Source organism: Dasypus novemcinctus, chromosome 6, assembly GCF_030445035.2.
Source record: "Dasypus novemcinctus isolate mDasNov1 chromosome 6, mDasNov1.1.hap2, whole genome shotgun sequence".
NCBI classification, from domain to species: Eukaryota; Metazoa; Chordata; class Mammalia; order Cingulata; family Dasypodidae; genus Dasypus; species Dasypus novemcinctus.
In genome coordinates this window covers 66,761,825-66,787,146 of record NC_080678.1, presented here as the reverse complement: position 1 = coordinate 66,787,146, position 25,322 = coordinate 66,761,825, and the positions used below count along the sequence as shown (strand labels likewise).

Below are 25,322 nucleotides of genomic sequence, written 5' to 3'. Positions count from 1 at the left end.
TTAACTACAAAAGGGGTTTGATAGGTCTTAATTATTAAATTAATAATTTCTTCTTTCCTTAGGGGATGAGTTATTCAGCTACATTATATTTTAACTACATTATGCTTTTTCTTCCCTCCATTTTTCCCCTTAGAAATTACCCCTCAATGTAATGGTCATTTATATTGAAATTTTGTTTAATATTTCTGATTGATGAATGGATTGATAGAAGGGCAAAAATTCATTATGGTCTGGCACTCAGAAGAGTCCATTTCCAGCTCTAGAGTGTTTTTCAGGTTTTGAAAACCAGTATTTTTCCAGTTCAAAACTGTAACATTTGAGAAGCCAGTAGCCTCACTAAATTTAGACTCACTATTACCATCCCAAGCACAGTTCACTTTTAGGAATTTTTTTTTTAATTAAAACTTAGGTTATTCCCTTTTTTAGAGCCAAACCAAAAAAACACTGGATGTTTTTTAGGAGGCACTGGGAACTGAACCTGGGAACTGAACCTGGGAACTTCCCATGCAGGAGAAAGGCACTCAATCGCTTAAGCCACATCCACACCAAATAAGGTATATTTTTAAAGTTTGCTTTAGAAGATTTTTAATCTATTCTGCATTCCAAAGTGAATTTTATTGTATTTCATATAACATACCACATGTAAAATTATATACTTTTCTTTGATTGTCCCTATAAACAAAAAAAGTATTTTAATAAAAATTTTAAAAACAAACAAAAAAAACCCCTCAAATACCTAGGGATCAATTTAACCAAAGAAGTATAAGGCCGATATGCAGAAAACTACAAAATAATGCTAAAATAAATCAATGGAGACCTAAGCAAATGTTAACACATTCCATTCATAGATTTGGAAGACTAAATATCATAAAGATATCAACTCTACCCAAACTAATTTATAGATTCAATGCAATACCAATAAAAAGGCAATTACCAAATTCATTTGGAAGGGAAAGTGCACCCAAATAGCCAAAAGCATTCTAAAAAGAAGAGTAGCATGAGAGGAACTTCACTTCCTGACCTTGAAACATGTTACAAAGCTACAGTGGTTAATAGAGCATGGTACTGTCGTACAGACACATTGATCAGTGGTTTAGAATCAAGAGTCCAGAAATAAACCCTCACCTCTATGGCCAACTGTCTTTTGAAAAACCTACTAAGTCCATGTTAACAGAACAAAACAGTCTCTTCAACAAATGGTGCTAGGAAAACTGGATATCTATAACCAAAAGAATGAAAGAGGACCCCTATCTCACTCCCAGACAAGAATCAACTCAAAATGGATCAAAGACTTAAATATAAAAACCAGGACCATAAAATTACTAGAAGAAAATGTAGGGAAACATCTTAAAAACCTTGTGGTAGCTGATGGTTTCTTGGACCTTACACTTAAAGCATGAGCAACAAAAGAAAAAATAGATAAATGGGACCGCTTTAAAAATTAAAACACTTTTGCACCTCCCAGGACTTTGTCAAAAGGGTGAAAAGGTAGCTGACTCAATGCGAGAAAATATTTGGAAATCACATGTCTGATAAGGGTTTAATATCCATATATATAAAGAGATGTTGAAACTCAACAATAAAAAGACAAACAACCTGATTAAATAAGCAAAGAATTGAATAGACATTTGTCCGAAGAAGAAATAAAAATGGCAAAAAGCAATATGAAAAAATGTTCACTATCACTAATGATTAGTAAAATGCAAATTAAAACAATGAGATATCATTTCACATCTATCAGAATGGCCACTATTAAAAAAACAGATAATAACAAGGGCTGAAGAGGACGTGGAGAGATAGGAACACTTATTCACTGTTGGTGGGAATGCAGAATGGTACAGTCACTTTGGAGAACTGTTTGGTACTCCCTAAAGAAGTTGAATATAGACTTGCCATGTGACCCTGCAATACCACTACTGGGTATATACCTAAATGAACTGAGAGCAGGGACATGAACAGATATCTGCACACCAATGTTCACAGCAACTTTATTCATGGATGCCAAAAGTCAGAAACAACCCAGGTGTTCCTCAACCAATGAACGGATAAACAAATTTGGTGCCTTCACACAATGGAATATTATGTAGCTGTTAAGAAGAAATGAAGTAATAAAGCATATGACAACATGGATGAACCTGGAGGACATTATGTTGAGTGAAACAAGCCAGAAACAAAAGACAAATACTGTATGACTGTGCTATTATAAACTAAATATACTGTGTAATATATGATATGATCCCATTTATATAAAATCAAATAGAAATCAATTTATAAAGATGAAATTAGACTAGTGGTTATGCAGGACTAGGGGAAAAATGCTAAGGAGTGTGGTGTTTTTCTTTTTGGAGTAATAAAACTCTAAAATCTTCTGTGGTGATGAATGCACAACATTCCTATTATACTAAAAGCCAATGATTATACACTATGGATCAATTGTATGGTAGGTGAATATATCTCAATAAAACTGCTTAATAAAATTTAAAAAAATAATAGGCAGAGAATGGAAAAATTTGAAAATATATGGAGGTTAAACAACAAACTCAAACAATCAGTGGGTCTAAGAAGAAACTGCAAAGAAATCAGTAAATATCTTGAGAAGAATAAAAATGAGAATAAAACATATCCAAACTCATGCGATGTAGTAAATACAGTGCCAAGAGGGAAATTTATAGCACTAAACACCTACATTAAAAAGGAAGAAAGAGCAGAAATCATAGCTCTACCTGAGCACCTAGAGAAAATACAAAAAGAACAGCAAACCAATCCCAAAGCAAGCAGAAGGAAAAGAAAGAATAGAGCAGAAATAAATGAAATCTGAGAGGAAAAAAAGGAAAAAAATAAAACCAACAAAACCAAAAGCTGGTTCTTTGAGAAATTCAATAAAATTGATAAACACTTAGTTACACTGATAGATAAGAGAGATGATGCAAATAAATAAAAATTGCGAATGGAAACATTAATACTGACAACACAAATAAAAAGGATCATAAGAGATGATTATGAAAAATGCAAACAATTTAGACAACTCAAATGAAACGGACAAATTCCTAGAAACACACGAACAACCTATGTTGACTCTTGAAAAAATACAAGACCTCAACAAACTAAACATTTAAAGAGATTCAATTAGTCATCAAAAATCTTCCAACAAAGAAAAGACCAGGACCAGAGTGCTTCACAGGTAAATTCTACCAATTATTTCAAGAAGAGTTATCATCAATCCTGCTCAAATTCTTCCAAAAAACTGAAGAGGAGGGAAAATTTCCAAAAGATTTATGAAGCCAATATCACCCTAATACCAAAGCCAGATAAAGATATTACAAGAAAAGAAAATTACAGACCAGTCTAACAAACACAGATGCAAAAATTCTAAATTATTTGGAAATATTAACAGAATGCAATAGCATATCAAAAGACTTATACATCACAACTAAGTGGTATGCAAGACTGGTTCATGGTAAGAAAATCAATCAACGTAATACACCACATTAACAAACTGAAGGGAAAAAACCACATGATCATCTCAATCAATGCAGAAAAGGCATTCAATGAAATCCAGCATCTTTTTTTGATAAATACACTTTGAAAGATAGGAATAGAAGGAAAATTACTCAATATGAAAAAAGGCATATATGAAAAACCCACAGCCAACGTGATACTCAATGAGGAAAGGATAAAACTTTCCCTCTAAGATCCGGAACAAGACAAGGATACCCACTGTCACCATTGTACTAGAAGTTCTAGCTAGGGCAATTAGACAAGAAAAAAAAAATTAAAGGCTTCTAAATAGGAAAAAGATGACATGATCCTATATTTAGAAAAATTTGAAGTATCCACAACAAAGCCACATGAGCTAACAAATGAGTTCAGGGAGGTGGATGTGGCTCAAGCAGTTTGGCTCCTGTCTGCCATGTGGGAGGTCCAGGGTCTGATGTCCGGGTCCTCCTGGTGAAGGCGAGCAGGCCTGTGTGGCAAGCTGGCCCATGTGAAGTGCTGCCTCACGCAGGAGTGCTGCCCTGTGCAGGAGTGCTGGCCCATGAAGAGAGCTAGTGCAATAGGATGATGCAGCAAAGGGAGACACAGAGAAGAGACAATGGAAGACATGGCAGATCAGGGAGCTGAGGTGGTGCAAGAGAATGATCACCTCTTTCCCACTCTGGAAGGTCCCAGGATGAGTTCCCAGAGCTGTGTGGTGAGAATACAAGTGGACAGAGGGGGGCGTGTGGTGGGTGGACACAGAGAGCAGACAACGGGAGAGGGAGGAGGGAGAAATAAATAAATCTTAAAAAAAAATGAGTTCGGTAAAGTGACAGAATATCAGACAAATACACAAAAATCAGTACTGTTTTTGTATACTAGAACAGAACAATCTGAGGAGGAAATCAGGGGGAAAATTCCATTTATAATAGCAACAAAAAGACTGGAATACCTAGGGATTAATTTAACCAAAGTTGAAGTACAGGACATACATGCAGAAACTATAAAACAATGCTAAAATAAATTTTAAAAGACCTAAAAAAATGGAAAGACATACTGCATTCATGCATTGGAAGGGTAAACACGAAGTCTTGAAACATATGACAATATGGATGAACCTGGAGGACATTAGGCTGAGCAAAGCAAGCCAGACATAAAAGGACAAATACTGTATGCTACCATTACTATGAGCCAAACATATTGTGTAACATATTGTATGATTCAAAAAAAACACGAGGGAAACGGACTTTGGCCCAGTGGTTAGGGCGTCCGTCTACCATATGGGAGGTCCGCGGTTCAAACCCCGGGCCTCCTTGACCCGTGTGGAGCTGGCCATGCGCAGTGCTGATGCGCGCAAGGAGTGCCGTGCCACGCGTCCCCCGTGTGGGGGAGCCCCACGTGCAAGGAGTGCGCCCGTGAGGAGAGCCGCCCAGCGTGAAAAGAAAGAGCAGCCTGCCCAGGAATGGCGCCGCCCACACTTCCCGTGCCACTGACGACAACAGAAGTGGACAAAAGAAACAAGACGCAGCAAATAGACACCAAGAACAGACAACCAGGGGAGGGGGGGGAAATTAAATAAATAAATAAATCTTTAAAAAAAAAACAAAAAAAAAAAACCACGAAAACTTATATGTATCCAGTACATTTAATTGAGAAATGTATGTTTTTATTAAAAAAAAAAAAGTACGTTAATATTATAAGATGTTAATAATAGGGTGGCCTTTATCACAAATACACCTAAGAGGATACTATGGGCTATAGTGAATATCAATATATTAATATTTTTCAATCAAGTATAAAAAAAAATTATGCTAAGACACAAAAGAATTACATATTGTTTGACTCCATTTAAATAAAATGTAAATATAAATAAATTTATAGAAACAATTGGATTAGCTGCTACAAATGGCAGGGGAAGGACAGAGGGATTAACAGGTGATGGCTAAGGGGCAGAGGATTTTTCTTTTTCAAATGATGGAAATGCTCTAATATTGACTATGGTATGAATGCACAACTCTGTGATTATATCAAAAGCCACTGAAAGGTGGATTATATGGTTAAAAAAAAAGAGAGAGAGACAATGACAAATGCAAGAAAGAGCGAGACAGAGAAAGAGACGATGACAAGTGCAACACATGATCTTGGACTGGATCTAATAATGGAGAAAAGTTCCAAAAGAACATTATTGTGAAATAAGAAAAAATTGGAATATAGTTATTATATCACTGTCAAATTTCTTGAACTGGATAACATACATAAAGTGATTACATAAGTGAATATCCTTACACATGGAAGTATTCGGTGTTCAAGGAGCATATTGTGTACAGCCTACTCTCAAATGTTTAGAAAATAGAGAGTTAAATAATAGAATGAACGAAGATTTGGAAAAAGAGAAAAAATCATGGAAGTTGGTGAATCTTGGTATCTGGGTGGGGGAGATGTTGGATCTGTCTATATGGATTTTTTATTATTTCTTAACTGTCAAAATAAAAAGTTAAAAAATAAGAGATAAAACAATTCCAGTTCCATCCTTGCATGATACAACCAGCCCCCTGGCCAAATTATGAAGTAATGCTCTGACATCAAATCATGAACACTGGATGTCTATTAATCTTTTTAATTATCTCATTCCCTTCCCTATACATCTTTAAACCTCAAAACAAGTTATATTCAATTTATTTTACTAGGTACCAGAAAGGAAAAAGAAAATATGGAAAAGAATGTAAGTATTCCTTGCAATCTAAATATATTTAGTTCCTGAGTACATACAGTAAGGGATAGGTTAGGAACTAAATTCCTAACTTATTTAGTTTCTGAATGTGGATAGTGAATTTACAAAATTCGGTGGCTTTTAATGGCAATTTGGTTATTGTCAATGACAAGTGCAATTCTTATTTATATGGAGGGCTCTTCTAGTTTTCACCTAGAAATCACTTCCTTCATCCTACATTTCAGTCAATTAATAATAAAACCATATACTCCAGGCACTTTACAACTTAACTGTTTCCCGTATAGGTCTAGACCTACTGCTAGGAATTCTCTCCCCAGTTCCTCAGACTTGTAACTTCCTGTTCCCCATACTTCTCACCTGACATTTGAATTAGTTGGCAAGGGGAATCTTTAGTGGAATGGGTCCAAATAGAGAGTGACAATGAAAGGAGACAACCATCTAATCTGCCCAATCCTCATTTCTGATACTCTCCACTCTTGGCCCTGACTGGGAACAGTTAAAAAAAAAAAGGAGAATACTTTAGTATTTACCACTCCAAATACCATCCTTATACAGAGACTCTATTTCTCACTTTTAGTATCTGACTCCCTTTTACTAATTGGAACAGCAGCCCTAGATCACATCATTGGGTTGGCCTTCAATCCTACTGCTAGAATAGCTTGAGACATTAAGGTCCAGGAAAGATATCTTGGCACATCACATTAAAGGCTGGAATCTACTCTTTCAGAGAAAGACTATTAACACTGACAATCATTTTCTACAGAACATGAACTGGATTAGCAAACTGACTACCTCGCATCTAATACTGTTAATAAGAAAATAAACAGTGGGAAGCAGATTTAGCTCAATGGATAAAGCATCCACCTACCACATGGGAGGTCCAGGGTTCAAACCCAGGACCTCCTGCCCCATGTGGTGAGTTGGTCCACATGCAGTGCTGATATGTGCAAGGAGTGCTGTGCCATGCAGGGTGTCCCCTGCGTAGGGGAGCCCCATGCACAAGGAGTGCACCCCGTAAGGAGAGCTACCTAGCACAAAAAAAGCGCAGCCTGCCCAGGAGTGGTGCCACACACACGGAGAGCTGACACAGCAAGATGACACATCAAAAACAGACACAGATTCCCGTTAGTTAGGAACTACACATTTTGAGCCAGGTAGCATTTTTAATGGTTATTTATTTAAGGAACAGAGTTCTACTCTAAAGGCACTTTTTGATTAGATAGAACAGGCAGTTTTCCCTGATGTTGTTAATGAATGAATTCAGTCTATTCAGCAATATTCAGAATTAAACTCACCACTGCAATACAATTCAAATCAGTAGGTTATTCTACATAAGGTGCAAAAGCAAAGATTCTTGCCATTCCCGGTTTGGCTATTTTGTAACTCTGCTTTTGCTTTCATGCCAATCCTATTAACTGTATATCTAAATATGCCAAAATTAGCAACAGAGTACCTAAGGCAGACAAAATGACATGTGGTCCTAATGGTATAAAAAGAGCTATTCCATTTATGTCTAAATGGAATACTCCTGATGACACTCTGCCATATAGCCACATATATCATCAAAATAAAGGAACACTACATATACTCAAGTAAATTTCAGTTCTTCAATAAAGAAAAAGAAAATTTCAAAAACACTTACTCTCTTTTTAATTAATACTTCCTTTGGTAAACGTTTTTGCATTTCTTTTTCTAAAGATAGGATGTGACTTGGAGTTAGATGTTCTTGAATTCTGTTTATCGCTTCTTTGTATGCTTGCCAGTCTACCCTGTAAGCATCTTCATATATCTAGAAATAAAAAATAAAATGTTAAAAAGTCAAACTATTGCTGGGAAATTTAAATTAGTACACTTCCTAGGGAAAGACAAAGGCAGGATCTCAGATAAAGACAGACTAATCCTCCAGATGGAAAATATGCCCTGGGATCACAGGTATATTGGTTAAAAACATATTTTTCTTATATATAGTAAGCAAGGTCATAGTCTAGTAATAAGCCTCCAATTTCAAAATGCTGCTAACCGTTCACTTCCATCCCCATATATCCATATTCTCATCATTTATATAGATCAAAAGATAATAGATGGGAGGAAGCGGCTGTGGCTCAATCAGTTGAGCTCCTATCTATCATATGGGAGGCCCTGGGTTTTCGTCCCAGGGACTCCTTGTAAAGGCAGGCTCGCCCGCACACTGTGGAGAGCCGCTGGCCCACAAGCACCGCAGAGAGCCAAATCAGCAAGATGACACAACAAAAAAGGGAGACAAGAAAAAAAAAAAACACAGAAGAGCACGCAGTGCATGGACATAAGAAAGCAGACAACAAGCAAGCTGCAAGGGGGTGGGAAACAAATAATAAAAGAAAATAAAATACAAACACAGAAGAACGCACAGCGAATGGACAGACTGAGCAGACAGTAAGCAAAAGCCACAAGGCGGGGGGTGGGGGAGATTTAAAAAAAAAGATAATAGACGGGGAGCAGATGTGGCTCAAGCAGTCAAATGCCTATTTCCCACATGGGAGGTCCCAGGTTGGGTGCCTGATATCTCCTAAAAACAAAAAGAACAAGCAAGCAAACAAAGGAAGGGACCAACTAAGGGGAGCCAATGTGGCTCAGTGGCTGAGTGCCGGCTTCCCACATATGAGGTTCTGGGTTCAATCCCCAGCCCTAGTACCACTGGGGGAAAAAAAAAAAAAAGGATAATGGATGTTCAAAAAAGTGTGTTACCTGGTCCTTTAAAGGACATAACAATTGTCCCTAACAGCAAAAAATGCCTGTAATGTTGAAAACTTGCGTGCTTACTTTTTTCTGTGAATCAGGAAGTTCCCTCCAGAGCTGGGCAATTTTTTTAATTAGTTCTGTGTTTTTTGCATCTATGGATTAGAATAAAATGAAAAATTAATTCTCAATTTTATCTGTCTCAGTATTAATTTCAAAAAACCTTCCAGGAACATATAATCCACAAGCTCTCAAAGCAAGTTATATCATAGACACTTCTACCTAACATGCAACTTAAAGCAATGACTTAACTTTTCTTTACCAAATAATTTAAATATGATTATCAATATTTAAGTCCATTATCTAATATTAAGAAGGAATATATCATATATCTAAAATAGTCCTCTGAATTGATTCCTACCTTAAGTAGTTGGGTAATCCAACTGCTTCAAGTTTTTTGTATTCTATTTCAATCAAAGCATTTCTTTCAAGTCTTTCTGGAATTTTTAAGTTCATAAAATCTGACTGAATAATAAAATGTAATCTTGATCCATACACACCACCCTGTATTTCAATTACAGAAATACCATTTAGAAACATACTAAATTATTCTAAAATCACCCATTATTCCCCATTTCTTTAAACTAATCCTTTATCTATAATATCCAGTATTTTTATTACGGATCATTTGATTTTCACAAGTGCACTGTCATGTACTGCTTGTGAAAGGGCTTTAGAATTCACAAACAAAAGCTAGCTATTATTAGTTATTACCTTTACACTGCAATTCAAAATGAGGGCTCCACAGTCTTCCTAGGAATTCAACAAACACCCTAACTGGAAATCTTTTTTCAGAAACTGAAACAAGATTCCATATTTTGGCTAAAACACACACACACAAAACACAAAACTATAGTTTACAGTATATTTTCACATAAATTCTTTCATTGCAACTTCATTAACAATTCCCTGCAGAAGAAAAAGGGAATCAGAGATGAAATTATTAGTCAATGGTCCTTCAGACCAGTGGCAATTAGGTGCAAAACTCAGACTTTCTCATCCTTTTCCCTGGGTGCTTTCCATTCTACATGCTGCTATTTTAATAACAACTTTCATTGGTTTTCATTTATATATTTATATGAGTAAAAATGTGCATAATTATACATGGTATCTATTATATTAAATTTAAATGTTTATATCTAGTTTAAATTACTTATATTTAAGACATTTGTTTGATATAAAATGTTTCCCATTTTACAGACAATCAATCAAGATCGACTGAGATATTTGTATTTTTGCAATCACTGACCTCTGTGACAGTGTAAATCGGCTTTGCCGTTGCTTTGTGCCCTTTTTATTTGTACATCAGAGCAGAGTAACAAGCCCCCAAACTACTTACCTGGGTTCTGAGCTTTAATTATGGGTAGCTGTTCTTTAGCAAAGCGAACGTATGAATTCAAAGGCTTCTTTGGAAAACTACCCAAGGTAGATGAATACCATCTCGGTGTACAAACAAAACTATATATATATAAAAAAGAAAACCAAATGTCAGGTATTTAACTGCCAATATTTATACATGAACACCAATTCCAAATAAGATGGCATTAAGGTGCAATATTTTTAACATCTTCAACAAGGAAACTAGAGATTTATTTCAACTCCTGTCCTAACCAAGAGAAGAGTCTTGCAAAACTGAAATCTCAAAGCCCTTACCTTCAAGGAAGGGCAGACTGGAGGAAAGCATCTAGACTCCAGCTCCTGGGCCCCGCCTACTCAACGTTCAAGTTTGGCGCGAGCCTTAGCGCGACCTCACAGAGGACGCCGAAGGGTGCTCGCCGGCTATCCGGTGGAATGGGCCAGGAGGAGAGGGGTGGGAGAAAGCGGGAGGCAAAGCACCGGATACTAGTCGAGTAAAGTCTTGACTCAAAGCCACCATCCCTCTGGGAAGGTCAAGATCAGAATCGATGGGTCACCCTGGCCCTGACTTACTAGGAGGTGCGAGAAGTGGAGGAAAGAGTTGCCATTCTGGCCCCGGAGCAACCTAAGCCCTGCCACCTGCTGAGAGCCAGCGAGACATCCTACCTGAGGGAAAAGCGCAGGCGATTTCCACAGCCGGAGTAGAGCTGGGCTCCCGATTTTCCCAGGGAACTCAGCAAGCCCCACACGCCCCGGAGAAGCGCCATCGCACCTGCGGAAGGCGCAGTGGCAGGGCTCCAATCTCGTGGAGTCTCCTGGCTCAAAAAAAAAAACAACAACCCCAACAACGAAATCTGAACCTCGTGCGACACTCACGACTGTTATCAAGCCCGTCACTCGCAAGGAACTATGGGATGCAGTTAACATCCGGTCGATCGACGGGGTGTGGCCGGGCAACGACTGGGACTTGGCGCAGGCGCCGTCGTGCGTCCCCCGGTGGGCGGTACTGCTGAAGAGGAGGAGCGGCTTCGGGAGCTGAAAGTAAAGGGCGGCCTGGGTTTTTTCTGAAGGGCCCTGGTGCCGAGGGGGCGCTGTAGAGCCACCTTGCCCCTTGGGCCCCCACAGTCGATAGTTCAGCGGAGCCGGCCAGGTGGGTGCTGGCCAGGGGTGAGGCCGCCGTGATGCCAGCCAGTAACTATTTTATGCCGAGGACACGGGATGGCTGACAGCGGTCCTCAGAGATTAATGTAGCGGCTGCTGCGCGCTCCCCCGGAGCCCTCACGTAGGAGAGAGCGCTTCAGGCCCGAGTTCTCAAACCTGAATATGCAGAGTTCCGGGCTTTACCCAGAGCCTGATTCAGTATGCCTGCTTGGGGCCCATAAATCCTTTTTTTTTAACCATTTCTAATGCAAGCGGTCTTGGGACCACATTTAAAGCTGTAGTGATTTAGACTATCATCCCATCTACTACAAATATTCCCAGCACAGTCTTCAAGTCTGACATTCACTCTTGCTTATTTGGGTGAAGGAGACTTTATTAGCTGTCTGAAGACTGGAGTGCTGGTTCCTGCACTGACATTAAATAGGTCATGCACCTCCTGCAGATGAGGGTGTTGGACCATGTGGTTAATATTATATCAGCTGACGAGATTATGGTGTCCAATGATTTGCTCAAATACAGGCCTAGTTGTTACTATGGGGTTTTTTTGGTAAATGGGAATAGCATCTACCATTAGTTGACTTCAAAAGAGATCATCTTTAGAAATGTTTGTGGGGCCCATCCAATCAGTTGGAGGTCTTAAAAGCCAGAACTGTGAGTGGATGCGGCTGAAGCAGTTGAGCACCTGCTTCCCACATGAAAGGTCCTGGGGTCTGTTCCCTGTGCCTCCTAAAAACAAAAACTACAAACAAACAAACAAAAAACCCACTCAGGGGAGCCAGTGCGGCTCAGTGATCTTGCCAGGTACCAGGTACAATCCCTGGCCAGGTACCCCCACCCCCTGAAAAAAAGAAAAAAGCTAGACCTGAGGGTATCAAGAATGTCTAGGAATTCTGCCTTGCTACTACAATCTCCCTTCCTCTGTGGCTTCCCCTACAGATTCGGACTGAACCTTTCTGGGAATTTCCAGCCTCCAACCTGCAATAAGGATTTGGACATGCCAGGAGCCACAAACACATGGGCCAATTCCTTTTAATAAACCTCTTATTATATATATAGTTTTATATCTATACGTTTACCCATATATCCTATTGGTACTTTTTCTCTGGAGAATGTTGAATAACACAGACTGTAGAGTTTTCCAAACCAATCCCTGAGAAGCCATGACAAGTATGTCTTGAGATACTGATTGATGTGCATTTATTTCCATTGAAAAATTATTTCAGACAAATTAATAACTTTCTTAATAATTTGTATTTTTTCTCACTTTTATATAATATAAAGACAGTCTATGCCCCCTTTTTTTTTTTTTTTTTTTGCACTTTTTCATCAAACTCCATGTAGTCACCAAATCCCCTCCTAATTTACCGCATTGTGCTGAAAAAATAGCATTTTTATATGGGCCATGACCTGAAAAAGATTAGGAAGACAAATTAAAGATATCTGAGTTCACTTCCAGCTTTTAAATTCAAATTAATTCAAAGATATCTTTCCTCCTGAGACAGACTTTACCTCTGCTGGATAGCTGTAATTGTTAGAAATTTCTTACCAGTGAAATTGGGACTGAGAGTATGTTGCCTTGCTGTCATTTTGAAACATTGTCCCTTGGAGCCACAAAGGACTTAGCCTACTTTTTTCTTTTAAACGATAAGGAATTATCACAACTTTACTTTTCATAAAATCTCATAGTTAATAGGAACCTTCCAGGTCATCTGTTTAAACTTCTCATCCTGTCATGGAAAAAACAGTTTTTGATTGTTTTTTGCTTGTTCGTTTTTGTTTTCCTGAGAGCATACTACTTACAAATCCCCAAAGAAGAGTGAATGGACAGAGCTTGCACTTTTCCTCAGTTTCTCTCTGTGTCTCTCTGTCTCTCTGTCTCTTGCTCTCCCTGAGAATAAAGTCTAGTGGCAGAGAAAAAGAAGAAAACCGCTACAATACAGTGCCAACATAGAGGTAAGTATGGGACAGAGTTCCTTATCATTATATTTTAGCTCATTTCTAAAATAATTTGTTTCCCTTTTTATTTTCTAGAATGGCTTTTTTCTTCCAGATGTTTGATTTTTTAAAAACTTCTCTTGGATATATATTTTTGTATTTAAATTTTCATTGTTTTAAAGTATCTTTTATATGAAACTTGCAATAGAGCTCCTATAAATCTGATCTATGACATTTCTGTTTTTATCAGATATCAATCTTCCTTAAGACTCATTTATACTGCAATGATAATTTTACTTTAAATGAAGTATATGCAAATAAAACATAATTCTGTCTACTTACTCGCACTGTCTTTAATCAAAAAGACATATGGGGTATAGTGGATGTGGCTCAAGCAGTTGAGCACTTGCTTCTCACGTGGGAGGTCCCTGTTCAGTCCCAGGGCCTCCTAAAATAAAAAACCAAACAAACAAAAAGCAAAACAAACAAAAAAACCAACTCAGGGAAGCTAATGTGGCTCAGTGGTTGAGCGCTGGCTTCCCAGGCCCCAGGATCTCAAATTAAAAAAAAGATATATGGGGTCTTTGGGAAGATGGTGAACTAGAAAAACACAGGACTCTTCTCTCCCAGAAAAATAGATAAAGGACAAGCAAAGACGGCCTGGAAAAAATTTTTCTAGAGTTTATACACCTGGAGAAGGCTGGATACTCCCAGAAGAGAAAAGGACAAAGGACAAGAATTGCAACAGAAAAATTTTGAGTTAAAAATGCACCCTCCCACACACTATAGACACTTTTGAATTCTCGGGCCTTTGGGTCTGGCTGCTACAAACAAAATTGACCGCAAGGATCCACCTTTCCAGGAAAAGGGAGAGAGAAGGACACAGCTTTCGACCCACAGATTTGGTCTGCTGGTCCCATGAGCCCTTCTAGGCTGGACAGGGCCGTGCCCTTGTTTGCTGTGGAAACTCACTCGGGACTATAGAGATGCAGAACGTAAGAGATCTGACTCTCTTTGTTTTTTCCTTTTCTTTTTTTTTATTATCTTTTTTAAAAAAGATAACATAGATCATGCAAAATGTTACATTTAAAAATATAGGAGGTTCCCACATACCCCACTCCCCACCCACTCCCACTCCTCCCACATCAACAACTTCTTTCATTCTTCCACACCACCCTGAACGCGCCCGATCTCATCTGATCTTGGATGCTAAACTGGGTCATGCCTGGTTAGTACTTGGACGGGAGATCTAACTCTCTTAATCTCCCTCTCTGCTAACCAGGACTGGTTGTTGAGGACTCAGAGGAGAGTGGAATTATAGGGAGGGGGCCACCAGCAAAGATTGTAGAACTGTCTCTGAGAAAGTTTGAAATAGGAGGCTCTTAGCCTCCAGGCAGGATCATCTATCACATAGATCCATTCTCTGTTGCAGCACACACACTCAAACCAGGCATTTAACTGAGAGGGCTGCTAAAGAGCACATGCATTTTCTGGTAGCCCAAGAAAATGCATATGAGGAAATTAAAAGTAACTAAGAGGGAAGCAGCTGTGGCTCAATCAGTTGGGCTCCTCTCTACCATATGGGAGGCCCTGGGCTCACATCCCAGGGCCTTCTTGTGAAGGCAGACTCGTCTGCAAGCGCCACGGAGAGCCAGCTCAGCAAGGTGATGCAACAAAAAAGGGAAACAAGTGAAAACACAGAAGAGCACACAGCTAATGGACACAGAGAGCAGACGACAAGCAAAGCTGCAAGGGGACAGGGGGAATAAATAAAAATAGATACAGTCACATAGAAGAACGTACAGTGAATGGACACAGAGGAGACAGCAAGCAAGCCACAAGGGGGGGGGTGGAATAAATTTTTTTTTTTTAAGTAAGAGAGGCTTTTTTCCAACCTTTATAGTCTTTCTCTCCAAGGCCCTAGGAAGCGGGTCTGCAACCCATTACTGGGTCCAGAGCCCAGTTTCAAGCAACTAACACAGACAATCCTAAAGACCCAGGTAGAATAAAGAATCAAAGAACTGTGTAACACACAGCCTTCTGCCACTAAATCCTATAAAAGAAAGAGAAATTGAGCATCTGAGCAAACTCACCATCCTAATCAGATGCCTCAACATTAACAAAAAATTATGAACCATACTAAGAAAAAGGAAGGCATGACTCAAGAAAAGGAATATATCAAAGCCCTAGAAGAAACACTGGATTTGAGACAACAAATCAACAAGATGCACATAAATTTACAAAATCAAATTAATGAGTTGAAAGACAATTTGGCTAAAGAGATCAAGGACATTAAGAAGACATTGAGTGAGCACGGAGAAGAATTTGAAAACCTGGATAGAAAAGTAACAGAGCTCATGGGAATGAAAGTCATGATAGGTGAATTTTAAAAATACCTTAGAGCATGTAACACAGACTCAAAAAGACAGAAAAAAGAATTAAGTGATGCCAAAGAGAGACTAACTGAAATTGAAGAGAGAAAAGAGCAGAGGAAAGAATGGAAAAAAATGAGCAGGGGCTAGGGAGTTGAATGATAACATGAAATGCAACAACATACATGTCATGGGAGTTCCAGAAGGAAGAGAGAAGGGAAAAGCAGCAGAAAGAATATATGAGGAAAGAATAGCTGAAAATATTCCAACTCTCATGAAAGAAATGAACTTACATGTTCAAAGAGCACAGTGTACCCCAATCAGAATAAATCCAAACAGACCTACTCCAAGACACATACTATTCAGAATGTCAAACATCAAAGATAAAAAGAAAATTCTGAGAGCAGCACTCCTAAATCAGTGGGACAAAGAAGAAATTGTCAGTGAAATTAGTAAATATATTGAGATGAATGAAAATGAGAACACAACTTACAAAAACTTATGGGATACAGAGAAGGCAGTTCTGAGAGGGAAATTTATAACACCTATATTAAAAAGGAAGGTAGCACCAAAACCAAAGATCTAACTGAACACCTGAAAAACTAGAAAAAACAAAAACAGCAAACCACTCCCAAAGCAAGCAGAAGGCAAGGAGTAGTAAAGATTAGAGCAGAAATAAATGAAATTGAGAACAACAATAACAACAAAATTGAGAAAATCAACAATACCAAAAACTGGTTCTTTGAGAAGATCAATAAAATTGACAAACCCCTAACTAGATGAACAAAGGAAAAAAATAGAGAAGATGCAAATAAAATCAGAAATGAAAGAGGGAAAGTTATGACTGACCCCACAGAAATAAAAAGAATCATAAAAGGATATTATGAGAAACTGTATGCCAACAAATTAGACAATCTAAATGAAATGGACAAATTCCTAGAAATATGCAAACAACCTACACTAATGATACAAAAAATACAAGAAATATAAGAACAAACCAATCACATTTAAAGAGATTGAATCAGTCATCAAAAGTCTCCCAACATGGGAGACGGACTTTGGCCCAGTGGTTGGGGCGTCCGTCTGCCACATGGGAGGTCAAGCCCCGGGCCTCCTTGACCCGTGTGGAGCTGGCCCATGCGCAGTGCTGATGCGCGCAGGGAGTGCAGTGCTACGCAGGGGTGTCCCCCGCGTGGGGGAGCCCCACGCGCAAGGAGTGCACCCGTGGGGAGAGCCGCCCAGCACGAAGGAGGGAGCAGCCTGCCGAGGAATGGCACCGCCCACACTTCCCGGGCCGCTGACGACAACAGAAGCGGACAAAGAAACAAGACGCAGCAAAAAGACACAGAAAAAACAGACAACCGGGGGAGGGGAGGGGAATTAAATAAATAAAAATAAATCTTTAAAAAAAAAAAAAAAAAAGTCTCCCAACAAAGAAAAGTCCAGGACTGGATAGTTTCACAGGTGAATACTATCAAGTATTTCAATAAGAATTAATGCCAATCCTGTTTGAACTCTTCCAAAAAACTGAAGAGGAGGGAAAATTACCCAACACATTTTTTTCCATTAAAAAGTTTATGAAAGTATATCATTCATACATGAACATGCATAAACAATAAGTGTATAGTGAAAGCTGTGAAAACAACTTTCAGAACAAACATGCATAACATCATACAGGGCTCCCATACCTCATCCACCACTAATACCTTGCATTGTTTTGAAACATTTGTTACAAATTATGAAAGAGCATCATCAAAGTATTACTACGAACTGTAGTCCAAATCTTACATTTGCTGTATTTTCCCCTCAAACCACTTTGCTATTTTTTTCTTCATAAACCATACGATTTATCTAGAATATACAATCAGTGGCATTTGGTATAATCACAGAGTTGATTATACCAACCTACTAAGTGATTGATCATCACTTCAATAAATATTAGAGTATTTCCATTACTCCAAAAAAGAGAAAAAACAAACATAAAACAAACCACCATCATACCCATATGTTAGCCCTACTAATTACAAATCCTATGATGTGCTTTCACCATTTCTTTTCATTTCAAGCATTCACAACTTTTTACCAATTCTACACAGATTAAACCTAGCTTTTCTAACCACAGTCTATTCTCTGGTGACTTATATTCTAGCTATTAAACCCATGAGTTTGCTCATTATATTTAATTCATAATAGTGAAATCATACAATAATTGTCCTTTTTTGCTTGGCTTGCTCCTCTCAACGTAATGGCCTCTAGGTTCATCCATGTTGTCATATGCTTCAGGACATCATTTCTTCTGACAGCTGGATAAATATTCCATCATGTGTATACACTAAATTTGTTTATCCATTCATCAGTTGATGGACACGTGGGTAGTTTCCATCTTTTGGTAATCATAAATAATGCTGCTAGGAACATCAATGTGCAGATGTCTGTTCATGTCACTACTCTCAGTTCTTTTGGGTATATACCTAGAGCGGTATGCCAGGTCACATGGTAAATCTACATCTAACTTCCTTAGGAACTGCCAAACAGTTTTTGACAGTGGCTATACCATTCTACATTCCCACCAGCAGTGAATAAGCATTCCTACCTCTCCACATCCTCGCAGATACTGCAGTTTTCTGCGTTTTTTAAAACATTATTTTTATTGATATATATTAATAAAGCATAAATCCATCCAAAGAGTACAATCTACTGTATTCATTGTAATCACATATTTGTACATTCATCACCCCAGTCATTCCCAGAGCACTTTCATTATTCCAATAATAATAATAAAACTTGTCACCTCTCAATCTCTCTATGCATCACCTGCCATACATAGCTGCTATTCCTTTTCTTCCCTCTAGTATATTTATATTTTGTGAAAACAGACATATATGCCATTTAACCCATATTTGTGTCTTACATGAGGATTTTACTACCTGCCTTGTGCAGACCCATGTTACAGTTTTTAGCTTTCCTTAGACTTTCCCCTTCACCCACTGTCATACCCAAATAATTGCTGTGCTAGTTACAAATGCAATGATAGGCTTTAAGCATATGGGGTTTTTTTTCCTTTCAAACTGCAGCACTTCCTTTAATATCTCTTGTAATTCTAGCCTTTTGGTAACAATCTATCAGTTTTTGTTTGTCTGTGAAGACTTTGAATTCACCCATATTTTTGAAGGACAGTTTTGCCAGATTCAGAATTCTTGTCTGGCAGTTTTTCTCTTTCAGTACTTTAAATACATCATACCACTTTCTTCTCACTACCATGGTTTCTGATGAGAGGTTGGCACTTAACCTTATGGAATTTCCCTTGTGTGTGATGCTTTGCTTTTCTCTTGCTGCTTTCAGAATCATCTTTTTTCCCCTTAAGATACTTAGATTATGTAAATGTTACATTAAAAATACAGGGAATTCCCATATGCCCTGCTTCTTGCCCCTCCCACACTTTCCCACATTAACAACATCCTTCATTAGTGTAGTACATTTGTTACAATTGATGAACACATTGACACTAAGCATGGATTATAGTTTACATTGTAGTTAACACTCTCTTCTGCACAGTTTTGTAAATTTTGACAAGATATACAATGGCCTCTATCTGTCTTTGCATTGTCATTCAGGACGATTCCCAAGTCCTGAAAATGCCTCCGTATTACACCTATTTTTCCCTCTCCCTTCACTCAGAACCTCTGGTGGCCACTGCCTCCATATCAATGGCAAACATTCCTCCATTGCTAGAATCACAGTAAGTCTACAGTAGAATAACAGTAAGTCTACTGTAGTCCATCATTTATTCCCCAGTCCTGAGGATTCTGGGATGGTGGTGCCCACTCCACCTCCAAATGAAAGGGGGCTTAGATCCCATGGGGCAGGTGGATGGGACTACCTTGCTTGCAATTGCAGACTCTCTCTGTTCTTTAGGATGGTCAATGTCCATATTCATCCCCTTGTCATTTTTCCTGGGTGAGTCTAATGAACTGGAGAGTAGGTGTTACAACTCTGTTAAGATTCAGGGCCCAACTGGCAGATGGACAACCCAGGGATTTAAGTCTCTTGTGCATATACCTGTCACTCCAGTACTAACTATAGGTTCAAATAGATGGGGCAGTAGAGCCATGTGTAGCGCAACCACAACTGAGTCCAATTCTGTCACATTGGGGAGCATAAATTCCAAAGTAGGGCCCACTGGCAGGGTGCCAAACTCCTGAGCTGTCTGCCCTGTCTATAGTGTCTGGGTGTCTCTAGAGCCCTCAGGAGCTCTACCATTTGTGGCTCTATTTACTATGGCAGTCAATGAGATCCTGTTGAGACTTGCATAAGTGTAACTTCTAGAATGACCTCCCAACTCACTCTTAGGTCTCTAAGTCACATGAACTCATTTGTCTTTACCCTTTCCCCCTTTTGATCAAGGTCTTTTTCCAGATGCATTGCTAGTTGGCCTTGGTAGTAATCCCTTGGTGCCAGGGCTGTTCATCCCTGGGAGTCATGTTCCATACTGGGGGAAAGATAATACATTTATAGGCTTATTTTGGCTTAGAGAGAGGTCACATTTGAGCAACAAGAAGGCTCTCAGGAGGTAAATCTTAGGCAACCTATAATACTTGGCTAAGTTTCAATTTCAAAAGAAAAGGTTCATAAGTACAGTCATCAATATATGTGGTCTGTCAATGGTCCATCCTCCTTCACTAATCACTACCCTGTACTTTGGGGATTCTTGCTGTCCCTTTAGAGAATGTGGCAGAGCTCCTCAGGATGGTAATTTAATATTCTTTTGGTTAGGGTGTGACTCTCCACCCACCACGACAATGCCCCATGAACACTTGAACACATTCATATGCCTTATGTGCATGCCCAGGTGAAGGTCTTCCCATGCATAACCCATCACTGACCCCCACACCAATGATCATCCCCTGCCACAGTTATAACCCTTCTGTGGTCCAAAACGTCTTCAAAAATGAAGCCAACAAAATAACCAAGTACAATTAATAAGAAAATGAAATAGTAATGATAGTTTTAAAAGTAACAAATACAAAAAATTTAAAAATTTGGAATAATAAAAATAATATAATTTTAAAAAATTTTAAATACTTTTGACATATCTTTCATCACGGTAAGATCTGTTGTCTTGTGTGTATAGTGACTTTTTTTTCTGTTTATTTCCCCAGTGTCTAATTTTTTTCATTTTGTGTTCAAAGAACTTTTAGTTTACAGAAAAGACTCATACAGAATATAGAGAATTCCCATATACCCACCATCATCTCCCTTTTCCCCTTTCCCTTATTAATAACATTTTACATCTGGGTGGTACATTTGTTACAATTGATGTACAAATATTAAAACTTTGTTGTTAACCATGGTCAATGATTTACATTATGGTTTATATTTTGGACCACACACTTCTATAAATTTTGATGAAATGTGCCATGGCCTGTATCCCTCATTGAAAGATCATGTAGAACAATTCCATTGCCCCCAAAATGCCCTGTGTTCCATCTGTTCTATTCCTGCCTCCCTTTCTCCTCAGGACCCATGGCAACCACCAAGCTTTACTCCTTGAAGAACAAGATTGTAGTTACTTGCAACAACACGGCGGGCTCATATACTGGTCTGTCCTTCCCTATCAGGCACTGCTTATGCTCTCGAGATACTCCTGCCCCTCTATTTGAGAATATTGCAGGACTCCCCAGGATGAGAGTCCATCACCTTCCTGCTCATTATGTGGGTCTCCACCCACCAATACAACGCACTATGACAAGATGAACATTCACACACTCCCTAGAAGCCTTTCCCAGGTGAGTCCGATCCTGCACAACCCCCACATCCAACACCCTAAACCAGTAACCCTCCCTTGCCATATTTGCCAAAAGAACATTCCCAGTGTTGTAGTTTCAGCCACATACCCACAAATCCCCAGAGTTCACTTGCTCCCTCCCCCGATGCTCACCCCAGTTCCATGGACAGTCCAACCCACCCTCCCACCCTACCCCCTCATAGACATGCACCGTCCAGCCCAATAGCATCACTGCACCACTGTCATGCCCATCCACTGCACAACTACACCCTTCCATTTTATTGTAGATTTTGCCTATGTGGACATTGGCTCACAGCCTTCTTCTCTCTTCTGTCTGCTGTAAACCTGTCTTCCAGACTCTAGCTCTGTGAGTCTGCTCAATTTGCTTAATTCATATCAGTGAAATGATGTAATAGTTGTCCTTCAGTGCCTGGATTGCTTTACTCAACATAAGGTCTTCAGGATTCATGCATGTTATTCTGTGTGTTAATACTGCATTCCTTCTTACAGCTGAAAAATATTCCATTGTATATACCCCAATTTGTTTATCCATTCATCTGTTGGTGGACATTTTGGTTGTTTCCAACTTTTAGCAATAGTGATTAATGCTGCTATGAACATTGGTGTGCATATATCTGTTTGTGTCCCTGCTTTCAATTCTTCTGGATATATACCCAGCAGTGGGATTGCTGGATCATGTGGCAGTTCTATTGTTAGCATCCTGTAAACCAATTTCTCTAATGAACCTAGATGCTGAAATCTCAACAAAATACTTGCTAATAGTACTTAACAACACACCAATGAAGTATACAGCATGGCCAAGTGGGTTTTATCCCTGGTATGCAACATAAGAAAATCAATGTAATGTACCACATAAACAGATTGAAAAGAAAAAATCACATGATCATCTCTGTAGATGCAGAGAAAGCATTCAACAAAATACAGCATTCTTTCCTGATAAAAACACTTCAAAAGATAGGAAGAGAGGGAAAATTCCTCAACATGATAAAGACCCACAGCTAACATCATATTCAATGGTGAAATCCTAAAAGCTTTCCCTCTCAGATCTGGAACAATACAAAGATGACCACTGCCACTTCTCTTATTTAACATTGTATTAGAAGTACCTGCTTGAACACTTAGGCAAGGAAAAGATATAAAAGTCATCCAAATAGAAAAGGAACAAGTAAAACTTTCACTCTTTGCAGATGACATGATCTTATACATAGAAAGCCCTGCTTCTAGAGCTTATAAATGAGTTCAACAAAATGGCATGTTATGAGATTAATGTGCAAAAATCAGTAGCATTTCTGTACACCAATAATGAGCAATCTGAGGAGGAAATCAAGAAAAAAATCCCATGTACAATAGCAACTACAAGAATCAAATACCTAGGAATAAATTTAAAGATGTAAACGACTTATGTGCAAAAAACTGCTCAACACTGTTAAAGGAAATAGAAGAAGATCTAAGTAAATGGAAGAATATTCCCTGTTCATGGACAGGGAAGATAAACATCAAGATGTCTATCCTACCCAAGCTGATTTACAAATATAACACAATCCCAATAAAAATTACCAAAGCATTTTTTTACCAAATTGAAGAGCTAACTGTGAAATTTATATGGAAGGGCAAGGGTCCCCAAATTGTCAAAGACATATTGGAAAAGAAAAATGAAATCAGAGGAATTCCAATACCTGACTTTAAACTACAAAGCTAAAGTGGTCAAAACCATGGTATTAGCACAAGGATAGACATACTGACCAATGGAACAGAACTGAGAGTTCTAATATAGGACCTCACAAGGTCAACTGATATTCAACAAGGCCACCAAGCCCACTCAGCTGAGAGAAAGGCCTCTTCAACAAATGGTGCTTGGAGAACTGGATATCTATATCCAAAAGATTGAGAAAGGAACACCATCTCACACATTGCACAAAAATTAACTCAAGATGGATCAAAGATCTTAATATAAGAGCCAAGACCATAACGATCTTGGAAGATAATGTAGGGAAGCTTCTTCAGGATCTTGAATTAGGAAATGGTTTCATGAATTTTACACCCAACACATGAGCAATGAAAGAAAAAATAGATAAATGGGACCTTCTCAAAATTAAAAACTTTGGTACCTCAAAGGAGTTTGTCAAGAAAGTGAAAAGGCAGCCTACTCAATGGGAGAAAATATTTGGTAACCATCTGTAGTAGTTTGATATTATTGATGATTTCCAAAAAGAAATATTGGATTATGTTTGTAAACTGATCTTTTCCTCTGGGCATATTAGATTATATTGGATTCAGAGGTTTACTTGATTAAGTAATCAGATAAACCTCTTGTGCCAATAGGGCATTGAGTCCCCACCCCTTGTTGGGTGGGGATTCACAGATAAAAGGCATGGCAAAAGACAGAATTGGAGGGTTCTTAATGCTGGAGTTTTGATGTTGGAGTTTGATGCTGAAGCTGGAGCCCTGGGAAGAGAGGAACCCTAAGCCCAGAGAGAAAAAGACCTGGGAAGAAAGGAACCCAGGAAGCCTGAACCCTGTCAGACATTGGCAGCAATCTTGTAGTGCATTGTCCTTCTTGGATATTGTTATTCATGTCATCCATAAGTGTTGTGAAGTTGTTGGTAATTATCTCCTCAAATATTCTTTCTGCCCCTTCTCCATTCTCTTCTCCTTCTGGGACACCGATAATGTGAATGTTTGTGCCTTTCGTATTATCATTCAATTCCCGTGACTCTTCCATTTTTTCCAATCTCTTCTCTTTCTGGTCTCCTGTCTTTCCAGTTTGGATGTTCTGTCTTCAAAATCACCAATTCTGTTTTCAAGCAATTCAAATCTGCTGTATGTACCTCTAGTGTATTTTTAATCTCATCCTTCATATCTTCCATTCCCATAAAGTCTGTTACTTTTCTTTGCAGGCTTTCAAATTGTTCTTTATGCTCACTCAGTGTCTTTTTAATATCCTTCATCTCTTTAGTCATATTTTCTTTGAATTCTTTGAAGTGATTTAGGAGAGTTGTATGATTATCACTGATGAATTTTATTAAATCCTGTATCTCTTCAGGATATTTGGTTAGTTTCTTTTGGCTGGGCCATTCCTTCCTGTTTCCTAGTAGGCCATGGAATTTTTTGTTGTTGTCTAGACATCTGACTATATTGGTGAATTTACTGATGGCCAGTTTCTCTCTCTACAGCCTGTTATTTTCTTCCCCCACAGCTCTTCTTTGATATTTGGTTCAGCTTATTCTAGGTCTTTAAAATTGTCCAACTTAAGTTATCAAATTGGGCCAGGGTATCACTAGTGGGGTGCAGATTTTCTTCCAGGGGTAGGATACAAGGAGAACTGAGTTTCCATCCATGCAATTTCCAGACAGGCCAACAGATGGTGCTCATCAGTGCACTTTTCCATGGAGATGTTTCAGTTCCTGGGTTGAATCTCCAGAACTGAGGTTCAAAGCAGGCTCTGCTGGCAGAATACACTGAAAAAGAGCATCCTGATGTCCCCTTCCATTTCTCTTGAAAGAGCTGACAGGGAGGAACATGTCTGTTTCCTTCTCAGTAGGCTGCAGTGAGCGAAGTGTTTTATCAAAGCTTAATATCTTGGGGGTGAGGGTGAGGATCCCTTCCCGACTCTCATGGGGACTGGGTAACTTACATTTTGGCTTCTTCCTCTCTCTGTCCGTCAAACTCCTGGGAGTTACGTAGCAATGTCCTGGTCTGCTGAACCCCA

At 38.8% G+C, this 25,322-nt stretch overlaps 1 protein-coding gene and 1 long non-coding RNA gene across 2 annotated transcripts in view; one reads left to right on the top strand and one right to left on the bottom strand.

Moving 5' to 3' along the window:
* Positions 1–11,332, bottom strand: part of LOC101440703 (transcription factor A, mitochondrial) — a 28,433-nt gene extending 17,101 nt beyond the window's left edge. The window contains exons 1-4 of the mRNA XM_004473201.5: positions 11,006–11,332; positions 10,323–10,441; positions 9,008–9,078; positions 7,851–7,997 (exon numbers count right to left, since the gene is read on the bottom strand). Of these exons, the coding sequence (XP_004473258.1) occupies positions 7,851–7,997; positions 9,008–9,078; positions 10,323–10,441; positions 11,006–11,106 (438 nt within the window). The 5' untranslated portion in view covers positions 11,107–11,332. The remainder of the gene's footprint in view (positions 1–7,850; positions 7,998–9,007; positions 9,079–10,322; positions 10,442–11,005) is intronic.
* Positions 11,284–12,549, top strand: LOC131278736 (uncharacterized). The gene is made up of 2 exons (XR_009186152.1): positions 11,284–11,489; positions 12,437–12,549. It is a non-coding gene; the product is annotated as an uncharacterized lncRNA (long non-coding RNA).
* Positions 12,550–25,322: the final 12,773 nt, after the last annotated feature.